The sequence below is a fragment of the Periophthalmus magnuspinnatus genome, chromosome 20 (genome assembly GCF_009829125.3).
Source record: "Periophthalmus magnuspinnatus isolate fPerMag1 chromosome 20, fPerMag1.2.pri, whole genome shotgun sequence".
Taxonomy (NCBI): Eukaryota; Metazoa; Chordata; class Actinopteri; order Gobiiformes; family Gobiidae; genus Periophthalmus; species Periophthalmus magnuspinnatus.
The window spans coordinates 13238418-13255613 of record NC_047145.1 but is presented as its reverse complement, the minus strand read 5'-3'; the positions used below and the strand labels follow the sequence as shown (position 1 = coordinate 13255613).

Genomic DNA, 17196 nt, shown 5'->3' with positions numbered 1-17196 from the left:
TACTCCAAACATTTCTGCCTCACTGTTCATCATTCCATTGATTACCAACAACAGTTCCAATGATGAATCAGTGTTTTGTGGTTATAAATATGTGTGATCTTTTTGTCTTGTTTAGGAGGTTGAGATGGTGAGGGAGACATCTCAATGGGAACGTGAGGAGATGGAAAAAGTGGTGAGTGCAAGTATACCAGCTAATGTTACAAAAGAATAATGCTATGGTCTAAAGTCAGTGGGGCAGAGCTAGAAGTGTATTGGAGTAAATGAGTGAATGGTGCTTTTCCCTCTGCTACTGTGTGTGGACATTGTATTTAAAACTGCTACTTCGGCTAAATCCTACCTTGCATGACCTCTGTTTACACAGCTTAGTAATAGTGTACCTTTTTAATAAGTGTGGGTTCTCCCCTTTCTCTCTCTTCCTGTGTTCCCTTTCGGTGCGTTTGGTGTGATAAAAACATTCATTTCATCTCTCCCTCTCTAAACCACCACCCGTTCTGTTTCTGTTTCATTCACTGTGTGGCTGTTTGGTTGGGTTCTTCCCTCCGTCCTTCTTCTTCCATTCTTGGTGAAGGAGCGTATGCGTTTGGAGCGTGAGGAGGCAACTCGCCTGCTAGAAGAAGAGACGGAGGTGAGGGAGACTTCTCATCTTCTCATCAGCAGGATATAAAGCACTTAAGGGCAATAAATATGATCAAAATCAATTGGGCACAGATGCTAAATACTAAATCTAGCGTGGTTCAAAAATATTCTGGCAATCGAGTGTGAGAAATGTATGTACTGTAAATGTAATGTACTGACTCAAACAGCATATTGGGTAGGGCTACAATATTAATCTCAATCAAACTGAAATTGCGATTTGCCAATTGCATCCTTTCAAATTGGAAAGTATCATCATTTCTGCCCCAAACTAAAATTCTAATGTCTAACTACTAACCCTGTAGTTGAGAACTGTGCAAAAATTAAATGTTAGTATTAGTTTGTCACTTCATATTTTAGTCTTTTTGCCAGTTCTTGTGGATGCTTTGAACAGAATCCCATTATTGAAACATAAATCTCAAATTGAATCGCAGTTGCAGTGGTTGTTAGAAAAATTGCAATTAGACATTTTTCTCAATTGCTACATGGCTCTTAAGTTTACCTTTTTATTGCATTTGTGTATGTATCGCTATGGACATTTGGCACAGCTGCCAGTAACAGAGTTTTTGACATTTGACCTGACCAGTTATGTATATTTTTTCATGTTGGATCCTGAGCTCTATTCCAAATTTGAAAATATATTTTGGAATAATTACAGCAGTTAACTGTCTTATTTTTGTTTACTTTTCCATTGCAGAATATTGGACCTGGGCCGCTTAAACTTGACTACAAAACCCTGGCTGCTCTGCCCACAACCAGTCTTCAGAAGGTCAACAGAGTAAGTTAATCTGCACTGTTTTTAAAATAATTTAAAAATCAAAAATGTGAAAATATGGGGCTATGTTGGAAATGACCTTCCAATCTGAGAATAGTGCCGAATTTTAGACCTTTTTGTTTTTCTTGTCATCGTAAAACTCCGTGACCTTGACCGACCAGTTGCTGCTGAAAGGTCGGCCATGTTGACTTCTGGTTTACAGCCTCAAAAGTAGACATGGAATTCTTGCTCATACTTCAACCATAATATCAAGTCTTTTGCTGTGTAAATCAGAAGATGAATCACCTTTCATTGAGCTTCACCTTGTTCTCGTAAATATCCAAGTTAAAGGGAAGAAATGCACTTGGAGAGAAGAGTGGCTTTGGCTTTTTAGCCTGAAGGTCTGTGCTCCGAGGTTCCCCCGTTCTTGAGGTGAACAGCTGGCCATTACCAGACTGTCTATCCTCTGTGATATTTTAAACTGTCTTCTGGTGTAGAACTGGACAGACTCTTGAGTGGGTGTGGCACTAAAGAGGGAGAGGGAAAAGGGTAAGAGAGATAGGGGGAGAAGAGAGAGAGAGGGTGTCTGAAGAGGAGTGGACAAGTGTTCCAGTCGGACTTCCACTGGTCTGAGCAGTGCTTTAGAGTGGACTTACTAACCAAACTTCAGCACAGTAAGTACCATAGAGAAGAGGAGCAAGAAATGTGGGTTTATTTACTTATTTTTTTATCTGCACTTTCTGATTTGCAGTGTTGCCTTTTGTTGGATTGTCTATTTTGGAGTTGATTATACATTTTGTTGTTATTTTTAGCTTCTATAAATACAACTTTCTTCTTACTTGTACACATCGCTAATGTTGAGTACATGTCTGCTGCCCTTTGTGGCCAGTTATATTGACCAGAATAACTTAACCTACATATCTCTTGCAGCTGTTCATAGTGACTGAATAAGACCCAGATTTGTGACTCTGGCTCAGACATTAGTCATGCTCATAAGAACTCTCCTTGATACCACTATCAGAGCTTACCCACTTGCTTATATTGAAGAGTGTCTTTCATCTCATTGGTGCTAATTGTATTAAACATACAAATTTAAAGCCAACAATTACTACTTGTTGATATATTCCCACTCCTTTGACTCTCCACATGGCTAGCTCATGTTAGCCTCACAGGGGGACCAGCTGTCCCCCACAGGCTGTATTTGAGCCAAAATGGTCCTTGTTCACATTCCAGCCTACTGACCCTAATCACCACATTGCATACTATGGTTAGCACTGTGTTCCCCACAATGGTGGAGCTATTTTGATTACTACTAGGAATGCCCAGGCCTCATATGCCAGGCATTTCATTGTTGTCGTGGATTTGATTTCTTTTAACATTGAAACTACACAAAATGTTATCCACTGTTAAATGATCTCTTAGAAAGTGTCCTGGAGTCTAACTGTCTCCTTAGGCTGATAATAGTTATTTAAGGCAGAACCTGAACCATTGCTATCTGACCCACACATGATACAGCTCCAAGAAACCCCAGCTAGTAGTGAAGGGAATTTATTGTACTTAAGCAGCTTTATAGTAATCTTAATGTTTGACTGTTTTAGTCAGTATTCTTTACTGTGTGTGCTTGTTTCATGTGGAGGTCTTTAGTTATCCCCTCTCCCCCTCAGCCTTCTGTCAGTCTGACTGCTCCCATGGCGGCCCCTCTTCAGGCCCATTACGCCGCTCCTATAGACCCTCTAGGATTTGACTTGAGGCACTCCCTGGTGGAGCAGGACTCCTGCCCCATCCTCAGCTCAGACCAGGATTACCTCTTTTCTAATGGCACGTCTGCCTCTGTAAGTGAGTGCTCCATCACCACTCTGGACTCCGCATGTGCTCTTGAAGAGGAGGAGTGCTTGGTGGACTCTCAGCCAATGTGCTTCAAAGAAAACCCATTCTTGGTGGCCAACCGCAAAGGCAAAGGCCTCCCCCCAGGTCAGCGGATCTTGTCTGGACCTCCAGTAGGCTACGGTAAACCAGGCCAACTGCAACCGTGGCTCCACAGCAAGGCAAGATGGCTCCGGTGTGATTTGGGTGCATGGTGTGACATCCCAGCACTTTCCCTTTTTAAGTAATTGGACATGTGATATTATTTGTATTTATCATCCTACAATCCTGAGACCATGACTGCTAGTAGGAAACCAGCAGCTGTATTGGTGCATGTTTTTGCTATGAGCACTGAGTAGGACTCACCTCAGGAGATATTTAAAACATGGTCAGGACTGACTGAAATGTGTGTCCCAACAGCTGAGGTCCTGTCATAAAGCAACCTGAGCTGCAGGAATGAGCATGGCGGCTGTTGTTGGTCACAACTAACCAGAAACTCTCTTGTTTTTATGTTTGTTTTTTGAATGGAAAGTATGCAAACTTTTAGATGTTATATTGTATTTTTCAGGCACCATCCGGTGATTACACTAGGACTGATAGTCCAGTCAGAGAAGCCCCTTATTCACCCACTCTCCAGCCTGTAAGTCACACCACTCGTGGTTTATCTTCTTACATGTCATTTTGACGTCATCTTTTTTTTTTGACATAAATCATTTTTGTAGTGCAGATTTTTAGAGTTGACCCTTGACCCTTTCCCCCACTTTTAGCCCAGCCACCAGCCTTCCTCCAACTCCCTGTACTCAGGCAGGGAGACCCGCTTCGTAAGTGGCCCTCCCTGCTCTGGCCTGGGTTTTGCGCTTTCTGGGATAACGGGTTGAGCTGCCATTAGTGCTGCTGTCCTTCAGGCTCAAACAGCATGTGGCTGCGTCTTATGGCAGCTACTCATACTTTATGACAAACTAGATGCAGAATGTGTTGTCTGTACTGACCAGTTACAGATGCAAATTCTCACTGAACTAAAAAAGTGAACAGCATTTTCTAGCACAAAGTTACCTGTCACCAAACTTGTTTTGATTAAAAATGTATCATAAAATTCCACATTAGTGTAATACAATTGGGATAAGATAACCTTGTGCTGTTGCATTGTTTGAAAGGTAGCTTTGCCTTTGGTAACTGCATTGCCTTTGGTTAATTTATCATACTTTTATTTTGCATTTTTTTATTTTTAAAACCATATTTATGTTTCAGGCAAACATCCATTACACTTCCACCCCCACTGCCAAGGACAACTTTTTATCATCTGTGAGTGCCAAGTTAAACCACTCATTTTCATTTTCTATTCAAGCATTATAAACTTGCATGTTACTGTGCTTCTATTGACCATGTTTTCTGTCTGCAGACACGACCAGGTGCCATCCAGCCAGTGGGGCGTGTGCGGCCAAACAACTCCCCTGGCACTCCGGATGGCCACAGCCCCAACCCTTTCCAGCATGGCCCCTCCCCATTCAACACCCCGACCTCTGTAAGACCCCTGACCACTACCACCACTTAGGCCTGGGCACGCTCATTTCAGTGTGTGCCGATAACCATGCAAACTGTGCCTGATTCAACATACACAGGGATTTTCTAAATGAGTCTAGAACCAAAGACCAGTGAATACCAACCTATGCATCTTCTGTTTAATCATATTGGATGTTTGCTTTCTTTATTGTATTTAAAGATGCATCCATCCCAACATTAGATATGTACTAAGCTTGATGTTTTTATAAGTATTCGTAATTTGAGATTTTATTCACTACATTTACATAGAGAAATAGTTTTATACATTTAGAATATCTTGTTCTGTTCCTTGTAAATGATTCTATGCTCCTGCAGATGGCTTAGCATGTTCAAAATCCTCCTAGCTAGCTTATTGGTCTTTTGTTTACATGTTGGCTTCAAATTGTACATGTACCTGAACTATATAAGGGACCTGTTCCAGCAATAGTTAGTGGAGAATATTTCTACATTAGATAGCACTGACTCATCTCACACCTTCCTGGTTCTTCATACATGACATCTACACCAGAGTCCCACTGTTGCTCCACTTGTCACTTAAAACCAGCCGCCATGTTGTGTGTCTCTTCTCCTGTCTGCTACATTGCTGGTTTTTCTCATAGTCTACCCTCTCCTCCATGTCTTGTCCTATCTCTCCATACGGACCTCATCATTGCCCCCTCCCCTCGAAACACCTTACCCCCCCTCCCACAGCCTCGCGCCCCCTCCCCCACATCGGCCAACGAGTTCCCCCTGAATGTCAAACAGGCATACAAGGCTTTTGCCGCCGTGCCACGCTCCCAGGCGGTTCTGGAGCCCCCACAGGTAGGACAAGATCACTGCACCGATTGGATTATAACCACCAAGCATGCCGTGCCCATTTGGTCTACCCTGTGCCACTGTGGAATGGGCCATCTGTGCTGTGAAGTGTGGAATGCCCTTATTCATCGTCTTGTTTCGTAATGCCATCAACTGTGATTTGTCCATCCAAAGTGTGGCTCATACTAATGGTGTATTCTTCCTATATGTGGTGTGATTAATCAGCCTGCCTATGTACTACATGTGTTAATGTGTTCTTTTTGACTTGGCCTGTTCAGTGATAATTTTTTTTTTCTCAGGACCTATATGGTGTCAGGAACAATTTCCATCCTCAGCAGCCTTCTCCAGAGGTGAGTTATTTATACATAAACATTGAGAAAACTGCATTTATTAAACCTTGAGATGCCCAACAGTGTCACGATACAAAATTTTCAAATTTGATTTTGGCACTAAGGAATAGGATGGATACTCAATACCAATTTCAATACCAAAATGATGATTAAAAACACCTTTTTAGACTGTAGACATTAATTTTCACCAGAAAATAATGGTACATTCTTTATGTTGGTATGTTAGGGCTGCAAGATTAATAAAAATCAAATCGAAATTGCAAAGCACAAAAGCTGCAAATTTTAAATACCATAATTTCTTCCACAAACAACAAAATATTCTCTTATTAATGAAAAAAATGCTCACCTTGTATCCCGCACAAGCATGCTTTGAAATGTGATTCTTGTATGAGTTTGTCAGCTATATTTCAGTCTTTTTTCTTAATTCCTCTGGTCGCGAATGAGAATGTGAACTTTGAAGAGAATCCTATTATTAAAATATAAAATCGAAAATCTAATTTGTCGTAAGGCTTGTCAGAAAAATCACATTTAGATTTTTTTCTCAGATCGTTCAGCCCTTTAGCATCCATCTGATTTTTAATATGTTTGACAACCGTACCCTAATCCTAACTACACTGCAAATGTAACGTAAAATGTCACTTGCTGACAAAATAAATCTATGTATTCTGATTGCATCAAACCGCTAACAGTTGATGATGGTCTATATGACCTTTCCAGCCTGAGTTCAATGAAGTGTTTGAGGCTGTGGATGGTCAGAAGGGCCCTGAGGTGCCCCCCAAGCCGCTCCGCTCCCCCGAGCGGAGGGAGTACATGAATCTAGCCGCAGTGCCCCGTCTGTCTAGGCCCTCCATGGAAATGAAGGTACTGGTTTCTCGCTGACAACTAGAACAGCCCTGGGGAGCTGGGCTTGGCTGCTGGTGGCATGTCCTCTCTGGAGACCTGGTGGCAATAATCATGCTTCTCATCTTAATAAATCAATAATTTTCTGTTAATGGGTTGATTATAATGGTGATGGGTCTTACTAGAAATCTATATATTGATTGATTTTCATTTTGTACAATTGTTCTTGTTCTCTTCTTCTGCAATGTTTTATGTCTACGAAGCCCATTGCAGGCAGCAGTTCTGATAACAGAATATACAAATTGAAGGGGGCATCTATTTTAAAGGATTTAATCTTGTAATTAATCTTGGTCAGACATCCTAATTGCATTTTGTTGTGTAAAGGCATTTTCTTTCGTCTCATACACAGTAAAAAGGGCACATTGTGTAAGATTGGTTTATAATTATAATGTTGGACCAGGGCTTAGACACCATCAATTTTTTTTAACTGGAAAACATTTTGTAATGATCATTTTGAAAAGTGCTATTCAAATAAATGTATTCTTATTATCTATAAATGCCAAGCCACCAAAATATATAACATTAGAATCAACAAAACATTCGTGTGAGACTGGTGTTTGATTAACTCCAATTAGGAATAGGATGATAACTCCATTCAATCCACTCACTAAAAAAGTGAGACATGGTGCTGTTGAATTTTGCTCTTCAGTCAATACTTTCTATAATTATTTTCCAGACTCCTTCTCCTGGGGGCAAGGACAGCCCAGAGCAGCGATCCTTCAGAGACAGACAGAAATATTTTGAAATTGATGTTAAGACCCAGACACCAGAGAAACCCAAGCCGCGGGTCTCACTCGTGGGAGCGGACGACCTGAAGAAGATGAGGGAGGAAGAAGGTTTGTCATTTTCCAAAACAATATCTGTTGAATAGGTTACATTCCTGTGACATCATATTTTAAGGCCTATAGTTTAGCATTGAGCTGGAGGGAAGGTCAGAGTTCTATAGTGGGATTTGCTATTTTAATTGACAGATGTGTTGACCTTGTTTATGGTTAATAATTCCATAGTTACAGGGCCTAACAACAAAATTTAATTTGTTAAGCAGAAACAAACAAGTTGAATAGCCTCAAAAACCGGTGGTGTTATTCAATCACAAACATGTGATTTATGTTAGTTTGAAAGGACCTTCGAAAATACACAATACATTTTTCATCTTTATATAGGCACCTCCATCTGAAATTATGACATAATTAATTTCTTAAACGTGAACGTAACCATTCCATGGGTTTCAGAATGAGGAAAAATTAGGACAGTTGCCGTATTAAAAAATTAACATTTAACAAATCAACAATTTAAAACAAAATATTATATATTTTTAAATGGGAAAAAGTCAGATGACAAGAAGCTGAAACTGTGGAAGAAACCTCAAATTTCCTTGGTTGGTATCTACATACATTACTTGATGTGTTTCTCTTCAGAGCGTAAATTTGAGCAGCGAGCCCGGGAGTATCTCATGGACGACGATGATGAAGATGAGGAGGAGGACCTGGCTAAGCAGGTGGCTCAGATGAAGGTCTCTGGGAAGGTGCTGTTGGATGGAGTGGAGTACAAAGTGGAGCCTGCTTCTTCTCCATCTCCACACTGTGCCACAACACCGAGCTACTATGGCAGCTCAGGGTAAAAGATTGGCTCATTGAGGTCAGTTCAGTTAACTTATTTTTATTCATCATAATATTTTATTTTTTATATTCCAAGGCCACCCTCAATTGACGGAAAAGGAGACTCTCAAAGAAATTCTTTGGAGGACAGTTTCAGAATGGAGCAGAGGCCAAACTCTATGACTGGGTAGAGCAGCATGCAGCTTTATTATGTTAATGTGTTCGGTATTGAATCTTCATTGCTGCTCTCTCGTCTCCACAGTCTGATCCCAGTATACTCAGGGGACACTGCCGCACCAATCCGCACAGCCAAAGCTGAGCGCAGGCACCAGGACCGGCTCCGCATGCAGAGTCCCGAGCTGGCTGTGGCTCAGGACAAAGACCTGTCCCCTGCTGAAAAGCGAGCTCTTGAGGCAGAGAAGAGGGCTATGTGGAGAGCAGCACGGTACATACACTGAACCATCTCTTCTATGTTATTACAACTATGCATTTCTTATAATATTGTGTCAATATCAAGTTCCAGTGTAAGCCAAAAGCACCACTGACTAGTCTGTGGGTAACTGTTGTGTTTGACATGTCCTTCCTCTTTCCTGATGTTTCTTCCATGTGTTTATGAAGTTCTTGATTGTGTGTATACCTTGGTTTTCTTCTCTTCTCCTGGTGTCTCTCCCTCACCTCCTCTTTCCTCCCTGTATGACATGCTGTCCTCTGTGCGGCCGTGGGGTGTAGGCCGTATGAACTAGAGGAGGATGTTAGGCAGTATGAGCAGGACTTGGCTAAGCGACTGTACCAGGCGCGTGTGAGGGCCTCTCAGGGCTCTGCTGCTCTCCAGCCCCCCACCTCCTGCTCCTCTGCGGCCCCTCAGCTCAGGTCTGCCCCAGGCCCGGAGCCCTGCATCGTGATCGTGTGCTCGGGTGCTTTGGCATTTGGGGATTTTGCTTTTGTTGACTTATAAAGGCCAAAGCACTAGTATCTCTGTGACAGTGCTTCAAGCGCCTTTCCCGCATTGGCCTGCTGCTGCTGCTGCTGCACGTCTCTGCTCTCATTCCCAGCTCCTCTCAGCCCTGCTGTGTTATCCATTATGTAGTACACTTCAAATGTTCATACCATGATTTAAGCCACCATCAGTCATACTAACAGTCTGTCTGTAAGCTGCAAGTTAAGACTTCAGTGAACCTACTACAGTAGGTAATCCTTTTCCTGGGTTACGCTTAGTAAACCAGGATAAGGAAAGTAGTATGAAAGTAGTAACCGGTATCACACCCATCACCGCTTCTGTCATTCTGTCATATATCTGACCTTGGACCCTCTCTTCTGTAGAATGAAGTCTTTGGAGCAGGATGCATTGAAAGCTCAAATGGTCATTGCCAAGTCTCGTGATGGAAAGAAACGTGGCACATTGGATCAGCTGACTGAGTCACCATCACCTGCCCCTACACCCTCTCCCACGCCCATCGAAGGTAAAGTCCCACTTCATATTTACAAACAAGAAACTGAAGGATTTAGTGTATGGATGTGTTCTGACATGTCATTTGTTCAACAGACATAAGCCCACGAGGTGTAACCTCACCAGGCAGACTGGTAAGCCCTTTTTCTCTACTTCTTCTTCCACTAAAGCTGGAACACTGGTCACACACTTGATATTCAGGAACATTCAATGTGAATAGACCAGAGGACTGTTGGATACAAACTTGCTTTTCGCTTAAACACTGTGAGATTCATGAAAACTCATTTTTCAGCGTCACCATAGAGCTGAGACAACCATATGCCATAGTGCCCAGTATCCATTACTCTCCCCTGCTGTCCCACCTCTTCCTCCTCTGTCCCCCTATTGACAGTTTTTATTTCTCCTCCTCCCTCTCCTCTGCCCATCCCTCCATCACCGCTCATCCCGTTTTGCTATCCTTCTAGTCCCTGTCTTCCAAGAAGTTTGACTACCGACAGTTCGCTGCAATTCCTTCTTCCAAACCCGTTTACGACATTCAGGTATTGGTTGCATGTTGAGCTCCAGGACCCGGGCTCGTCCTTGACCTCCCTCACTCCTCCCCCTGAGTGTGTCCTCTAATCAGGAGACCTCCACGTGGCTGTAGTGTGACTACAGTGTAACTGCAGTGTAGACTCTGAGCAAATGATTAATAAGGACCCTGCTCGATGGTGGTGGGGTTCACTAACTTTACTCCTGATCCAAATAATGCCCGGTTTGACTTGTCTTCTACTTACATCTGTGCAGACAAGCAGATTTTGTAATGATTATGCTAACTGTCACTAACTAATGACTTAGTTCTGCGTACATCCATGATTGTATGCCACTAACATGACATGGGATTACATACAATAGAGTCATATTGGGGTATTGTCAGATAATAAAAACTTGTCTTCCTGTAATGTTATTGTAACTGAAAATCCTGATCCTTAGTACTACTGCGGGTATGTTTACCAGATCAGAGTGGAAGGATCATCAGATCATCACAGTCATAACACAGTTGTAATAAATTGTAAATTGTTCGAGTGTTCCTCCTACACAATTGTCCTTAGTGGTGGCGGTAAATATAAGCAAAGCTTGTCCGTCATATCATGACACATATATAGTTTTATCAATGTAATTATGTCTACATATTGACATATAGCCTATACCAACACCAAACTGTTAATTCTTGTGGTTGGATGTCACTGTCCACACTAATATGTAATACGTGTTTGCATGTGTGCATAGACAGTCTGGGCTGGGCTGGGGCACTGTGCCTTGCCCTTGTGACTCTGGTTGCGCTGCTTCGCTGTGTCTGTGGATACGCATCTCTTTATCACATTTGTGATCTGATGCTCTAGACCTTTAACCCCCTCTTTCTTTAACATGCCAGTCTCTGCAGTAGTTGTGGAGGTGACCCATGGGAGCTTTGGCAGTACAGCGCTGGCGTGGTGGAGGTACATTGTAGTTTTCATCAGCGTTCCACTTATTGTCGCTCCTTTGTTCCAGACTCCTGAAGCGGCTGATGATATACAATTCAATGATGGTTCTCATAATACCGGTGAGTAACAGTATACATGCAGTTCAATGAAATTTAGGTTGTGTTCACAACAATGTAGTTTTCTGCAGAATTTCAGATGGAGGGCAGGGATTGTATAGTTTAATGTTCGCGTAAATTCTTTCCACTGACAATTAAACCTGAATAATGTCACCAATTTTTAACCGTAAAAAATATTTCATCTTTGTTCATTGGGGGAACTTGAAGCCAGTTTGTATTTCAAGTGAAAACATCTGTGTTTTGACAGTTACAGGGCAAATTCTTGCCATTGAACTCTGACCTGCCCTCCAACTCAGTATTAAACAATTTGGTCTTTCGGATGTTGGGATCGTTGTCATGTGAACCAGCCTGTTGTATGAGCTCTGGGACATGCCAGTTTGATCAGTGTATTAGATCTGAGCCAAACTTGACACTTATTTCCCTTGACTTCAGGAGAGTACCTGGGATAAGCAGCACCTGTTGGTAGGATTCTGTGTGCCTCTGTGTGTGCTGGCTACAATACTTTAACCTGCTTGATGCGTGGTTCATATAGTGGAGACAGGGGTTCAAAGGGGTTCAAAGATATTAACTCTGATCTGCATTGCATGGATTATTAATGAGTAATGACTTGTTTATTACAGTTGATAATGGTAAAAATGTGGTTAAATGATTTTTAAGTACTGATATTCAAAGTTTGTCATTATTTTCACTTTATTCTAAGCAGTAGCCATTGTTATAATTGTAGTATTCAGGGCTACTGGGTGGTTAAAGTAATGCAATGTGCTACTAACAGGTTCACATCATTAAAATGGAATATAATGGAAAACAGAATGCTTTTAGTTCAATTCAAAAAGCCAAATGCATGAGAAGCATAGTACTGATACAGAGTGATTGTTTTTTTTTTTGTTATATCTGTGTACAACATCTATTTTAGAGTACTGATTATGAAACCCTTTAATGTGTGAGTCTATTCAATAATAAAAGAATGAGAGTGAATTTTAATTAATGTCACTTGAATTGAACTACTAAAGCAACTACTTAACTAAATATTCTAATTTACTGATTTGTGCCTGTATTTCCCTGCTTGGTGCAGCTGCCTTTCTCAATTGGTTAAGGGCCACTGCTGAGTAGCTGCGAGTGCTAACTCTTTTCCAGTTTCTTTATAAGAAGTGCCATCATTTCTCTAAATAACTCTGTTTTTCTTTGCCTTTCAGCGCCTGTTGCCAGCCCAGAAGCAGACCTCACAGTGCCGCTTCCCACCACCTCGGCCCTGGAGGAAATGGCCCTCTATAGCAACAAGCGTAAACTGAGACAGGGCCGCCGCAGCCTGGAGACCGCCGTACCCACATAACAGCACATCTGCACCAAACCCACTGGGAGACAAAACCCTGTGGAACACCGATGTACCACGAGGCGTATACCCCTTCAACACTAGACCTGTGTCAGTAGAGCTATCATTCAGTGCACAAATTCACTGACACTATCCTGCGTGCCAGCCATGCCTTTCACAGTCTACGGACATTGGACAAGAGGAGGCAAGCGTGGTTAGCCTAGCGTGGTTAGCCTAGTGTTTAGTGTGCTTTAGAAGTATCCGACATGGCCGATTGTTTTTTAGTTTTGTTATTATTATTTACATATTTGCACCTCAAAAAAGATATACTGGAAACAAAAAGATATGGGTCCCTCTAGCTGTACTAACATGCTGAAATATATTTTTAGACTTTAAATAGATTGTAAATGTTATCACTTTGAGTTGAAACGGAGTGTACATATTGATTGGGAACAGCCTGCTACCTTCGCGGCCACAACTAGATTGATTTTTTTTATTTTTTTTTTAATGAATGGGACATATCATGTTTGCACTGCCACTGTTCAGCTTTTTAAAATGCATATCTCTGAGTAATTTATTGTTTTTAAAAATAAATACATTTACTTACAAAACATTTATCAATATCAAATTTAACTTCTTAAATATCTGTAAGAACACTATTATCATATGTGATAATATTCATATTCTGACTGTGTTACATTCCCTGTTGTAGCGAACACAGCAGCAGAAAAGCTAAATCTATATAATCAATGGTACTTGTTTTTCATGCACATCTTCATTTTTGTCTTTTTGCATCCCGAGTTTTGGAGTGACGTGAAGGTAGCAGCTCCTATATTTTTCTGTCTTGAGTAATTTAAATGATGCCACTGAAATCATTTATTATTGTGTGAATAATGTACAAATATTGAAATTATAGTGAACTTTGGGTGTGCAACTGAGCCAGTCTTGACCACGACTATAGTCTGGACTGCTGACTTGGGGCTCGGAGCTCTCTGCATGTTTGACAGTTGCGAATGGGAGAGCTAAGAGAGGCCTGGCCAAGTAAAAAATCTCTATCAAGACACATTTTTCCATCAGAATCAAAGCTTGTGTTAATAATTTAATGTTGAATCTTAGTTTTTCATGTTGCTCTAATTGACTGAAATTCAGTTCGTCAGATAACTTTTGTGATGGCTTTTTAAAACTTACAGTAGCTATTTTTTCAGCCGGGTTTCACTTCAGTAATAATGCAGTGTTTTTAAGTCTGTTTGTCTTCAGTAATCTTTGGGGGCTGTAACCTGCAAATGGGTCGATGGTAAAGGGTTTGAGCTCACACAAGACTGTAACTAGTGAATTTGTACAACCAAAGAAGTCTATTTTGTGGTTCAGGAATAATAAATTTTACTTTTCATTTAAGATAAACCGTTGTCTTCTCATTTTTCCCATAAACTTTTTTACATTTCACTTGTAACTTTCTGAATTGATTGTGTAGTATCATTCTACTCAACATTCTACCAGTGAATATCTGCCTTGTTGGGTGACTAAAGGAATAGATTTTTCATATTTGAATATAAAATACTGCACATTTCTAGTAACCTCAGCATAACTAGAGTTTTGCTGATGTTAAATGGACCTTGATATCAAACAGTGTAGACTGTAAACAGAAGAGGCTCCACCCACTGTCCATAGTTAAATCTCTTTGAAATATGTGCAGTAACGTGTTCATGATGAGGGGCCTTGTGGCTGTCTGTGTGTTTGGATTATTACTCGTCCTGTCAGAATCTGTACAACCTACCAAGAGCGTGGTAATGTTCTGTTTGGATTTGAGAAATGATTACATTTTCAACCTGAATTAACTACTGTTTAACAATTGTACTTTCAGAAAAGATGTTTAAAACAAAAGGAGGTATTTCTATATTTTATTTGTAAACGTATGGTTTCACATTAGCCATCATCGTGACTCTTAATGCTGTCATTGTTTGTCTTTTAGATCAAAGTGATGTGTTTAACAGGCATGGATAATAACGAAGATCCGGACTCCACGATCACTCCCGCAACAGTTCAGCGCAATCAAGTAAGAGCGAATATGGCGCTGTACAATTTAACGCAAAGTGTTTACACAGAGTCTTGGTGCACTGTTTTCCTGCTAGTGACATGACTTTCACTTAAAAGCTATAGCTGATGTAAGGATCTTGTATAAATAACATTTTTTTAAATTATTGTTGTTGACTACGCGTTTTTTGTGGCCTTGTTCCAATGCAAGGCGCCCTCTAGAGATCAGAGTCGGTCACTGATCTCACAGGACTGATATATGAACTTGCTCTCTTACAGACAGAAGAAAGAAATTTCAATGAAACTTCTGAGGTGTTACAAACTAATGGAACCATGGTAAGCTGACACATAAACGCATGTCCATGTTCTTCTACCTCATAGTGCATCCCACAGATCAGTGTGTGGATGCAAAACAACTTTCTCCAGCTAAACTCAGACAATACTTAAGTCATAGTCTTTGGCCCATAGACACAAAGAGAAAGTGTCAGCATTCACCTTCAGTCTCTCTAAAACCTTCAAATCAGGCTAGAAATCTAGGGGTAACAATGGACTCTGACAAACTTTAACAGCCACATCAAATCAATAACATCTGTAGCTTTTTACCATATCTTTCTTATTCTGTAAAGCACTTTGAATTACTTTGTGTACGAATTGTACTATACAAATAAACTTGCCTTGCCTCATAGTTGTGGGCAGTAGTAGCAAGAGGCCTCGTTTTTGTGGAACATAACCGCTGAGCATCTCCCCAGGAGACGTGAAATGAAATCCACTTTTCCACTAGAGACTCAATAGAGAGGGCATTTTTCAGCGGGCTGTGTCATAAAAGTAGCCTACTCCATAAATCAGTTTTAAGCCTTACTGTGATCTCATTTCAGTTTATGTTTCCAATCTTTCTGTTGTGAATGAGCCACAAGTGGGTGAGTCATGGTTCATGGAGCCAAAATGACAATAAGATGAGACAAACTTGTACACAGAATCCTGGCTCATTTTGGGTTTGAATGTAGAGGGGGTGATTCTCCTCTCAGCAGCTGCACAGGGGTACAGACTGAGGACCCTGGATCCAAACACATGGCCAGGACCATTAAAATAAATAATACAGTAAAGATTTGGACGTTAAAGGTGACAGTACAGCAGGTTCATTGAACATCTCACATTTGACTGCTTGTATGAAGAACATAATAGATGTCAGCCAGAATAAACAGGCATGTATTATGTTGAAACTCATGTTCTTTCCTTCAGACAGAACAAACCACAGCGCTGCCCCAAACCCGAGCCAAGCGTGCACCCACTCAATCGCATGTTAGTGTTCAACTCAAATATTTTAAAATTACAACTACTGCTATTACATAGGCATATCATGTGTACATAGCACTGTTGCAAATGAGTGTAATAAAGAATATTCAAAGTGTCTTAACTATTTTTTGACAGGAATGGCTCAGTGTGAGGAATCTTTTCAAGAGTAGTAGCTCTGGTCCAGCAGCAAGTAAAAAGGTGAAAACTAAAGTAAGAAAATGAAACAATAGTCTGCTTTAATATGAGAATATTTCACCAAATATGTATGTTTTTGTAGTGAAGAAAATCAATGGAGTTCAATCAGGAAACCCTTGGACAAAAGGGTTGTGATTTTTGTTCTGTAAAATGTGTTAAAAGCCTGATGTTGCATTATTCTTTCTACATTTAGAATGTGAATACTCTTTGTTAACTTTAGCATATGTACCATTCTTGCATAATTGGTTTAGCTAACTTGGCTGTGATTTTGGAGTCTGCTGGCTCAGTCTGATCTTCATGCCATGTCTGTTCTCATAAATTGTTAAGTTACTGTGATCATTGCAATTTTATATTCTATGAAATTCACTAAAATGCTTCTATTCACAAGGATCACTTTATTATTTAGGTTAGGCTCATCTCTTTTATTACAAATATGTTTCTATTTCCACTCATCAGGTTCAAACACTCCTGACTAATTGATGGACAGAACAAAAAGACAGAACAAATCTAGTTATCTTTTGACACCAAATTTCATGTTAAGTGGTTGGGCATGGATTTAATTCATTGCATAAACCGTTTTACCTGTTCACAACTGCATAAAAGGATGAGGGCAAAAGTGAGTTGAGAAAAGTAAAAACAGAAAACACAGATGTGTGTAAGTTGAGCATGAGCTGATAAAAGTAGGAGAGCACTCCCCCTCTAGAATGTCCACATCCAGCTGGTATCAAAGCACAATAAAGTCCTGGTTAGAGTGATGCTGCTAATCAAAAGGAGCTGTGCATACGAGATGATTACATGGAATCAGAAAGAGCAACAACACAAAATTAGTGAACTAACTTTTCTTTTCATTTTCACTAAGTAATGAACTTCAGAGACAGCAAACACAAATCTC

At 40.7% G+C, this 17196-nt stretch overlaps 1 protein-coding gene across 1 annotated transcript in view; it reads left to right on the top strand.

Annotated features, from left to right (window-relative positions):
• Window positions 1-14186, top strand: part of scrib (scribble planar cell polarity protein) — a 48635-nt gene extending 34449 nt beyond the window's left edge. Inside the window, 20 exon segments of the mRNA XM_055229892.1 lie at window positions 116-172; window positions 569-625; window positions 1331-1411; window positions 3819-3890; window positions 4018-4071; window positions 4499-4552; window positions 4650-4772; window positions 5501-5611; window positions 5905-5955; window positions 6673-6816; window positions 7532-7691; window positions 8274-8472; window positions 8551-8640; window positions 8716-8898; window positions 9183-9323; window positions 9774-9913; window positions 9997-10034; window positions 10365-10439; window positions 11428-11479; window positions 12670-14186. Of these exon segments, the coding sequence (XP_055085867.1) occupies window positions 116-172; window positions 569-625; window positions 1331-1411; window positions 3819-3890; window positions 4018-4071; window positions 4499-4552; window positions 4650-4772; window positions 5501-5611; window positions 5905-5955; window positions 6673-6816; window positions 7532-7691; window positions 8274-8472; window positions 8551-8640; window positions 8716-8898; window positions 9183-9323; window positions 9774-9913; window positions 9997-10034; window positions 10365-10439; window positions 11428-11479; window positions 12670-12806 (2019 nt within the window). The 3' untranslated portion in view covers window positions 12807-14186.
• Window positions 14187-17196: the final 3010 nt, after the last annotated feature.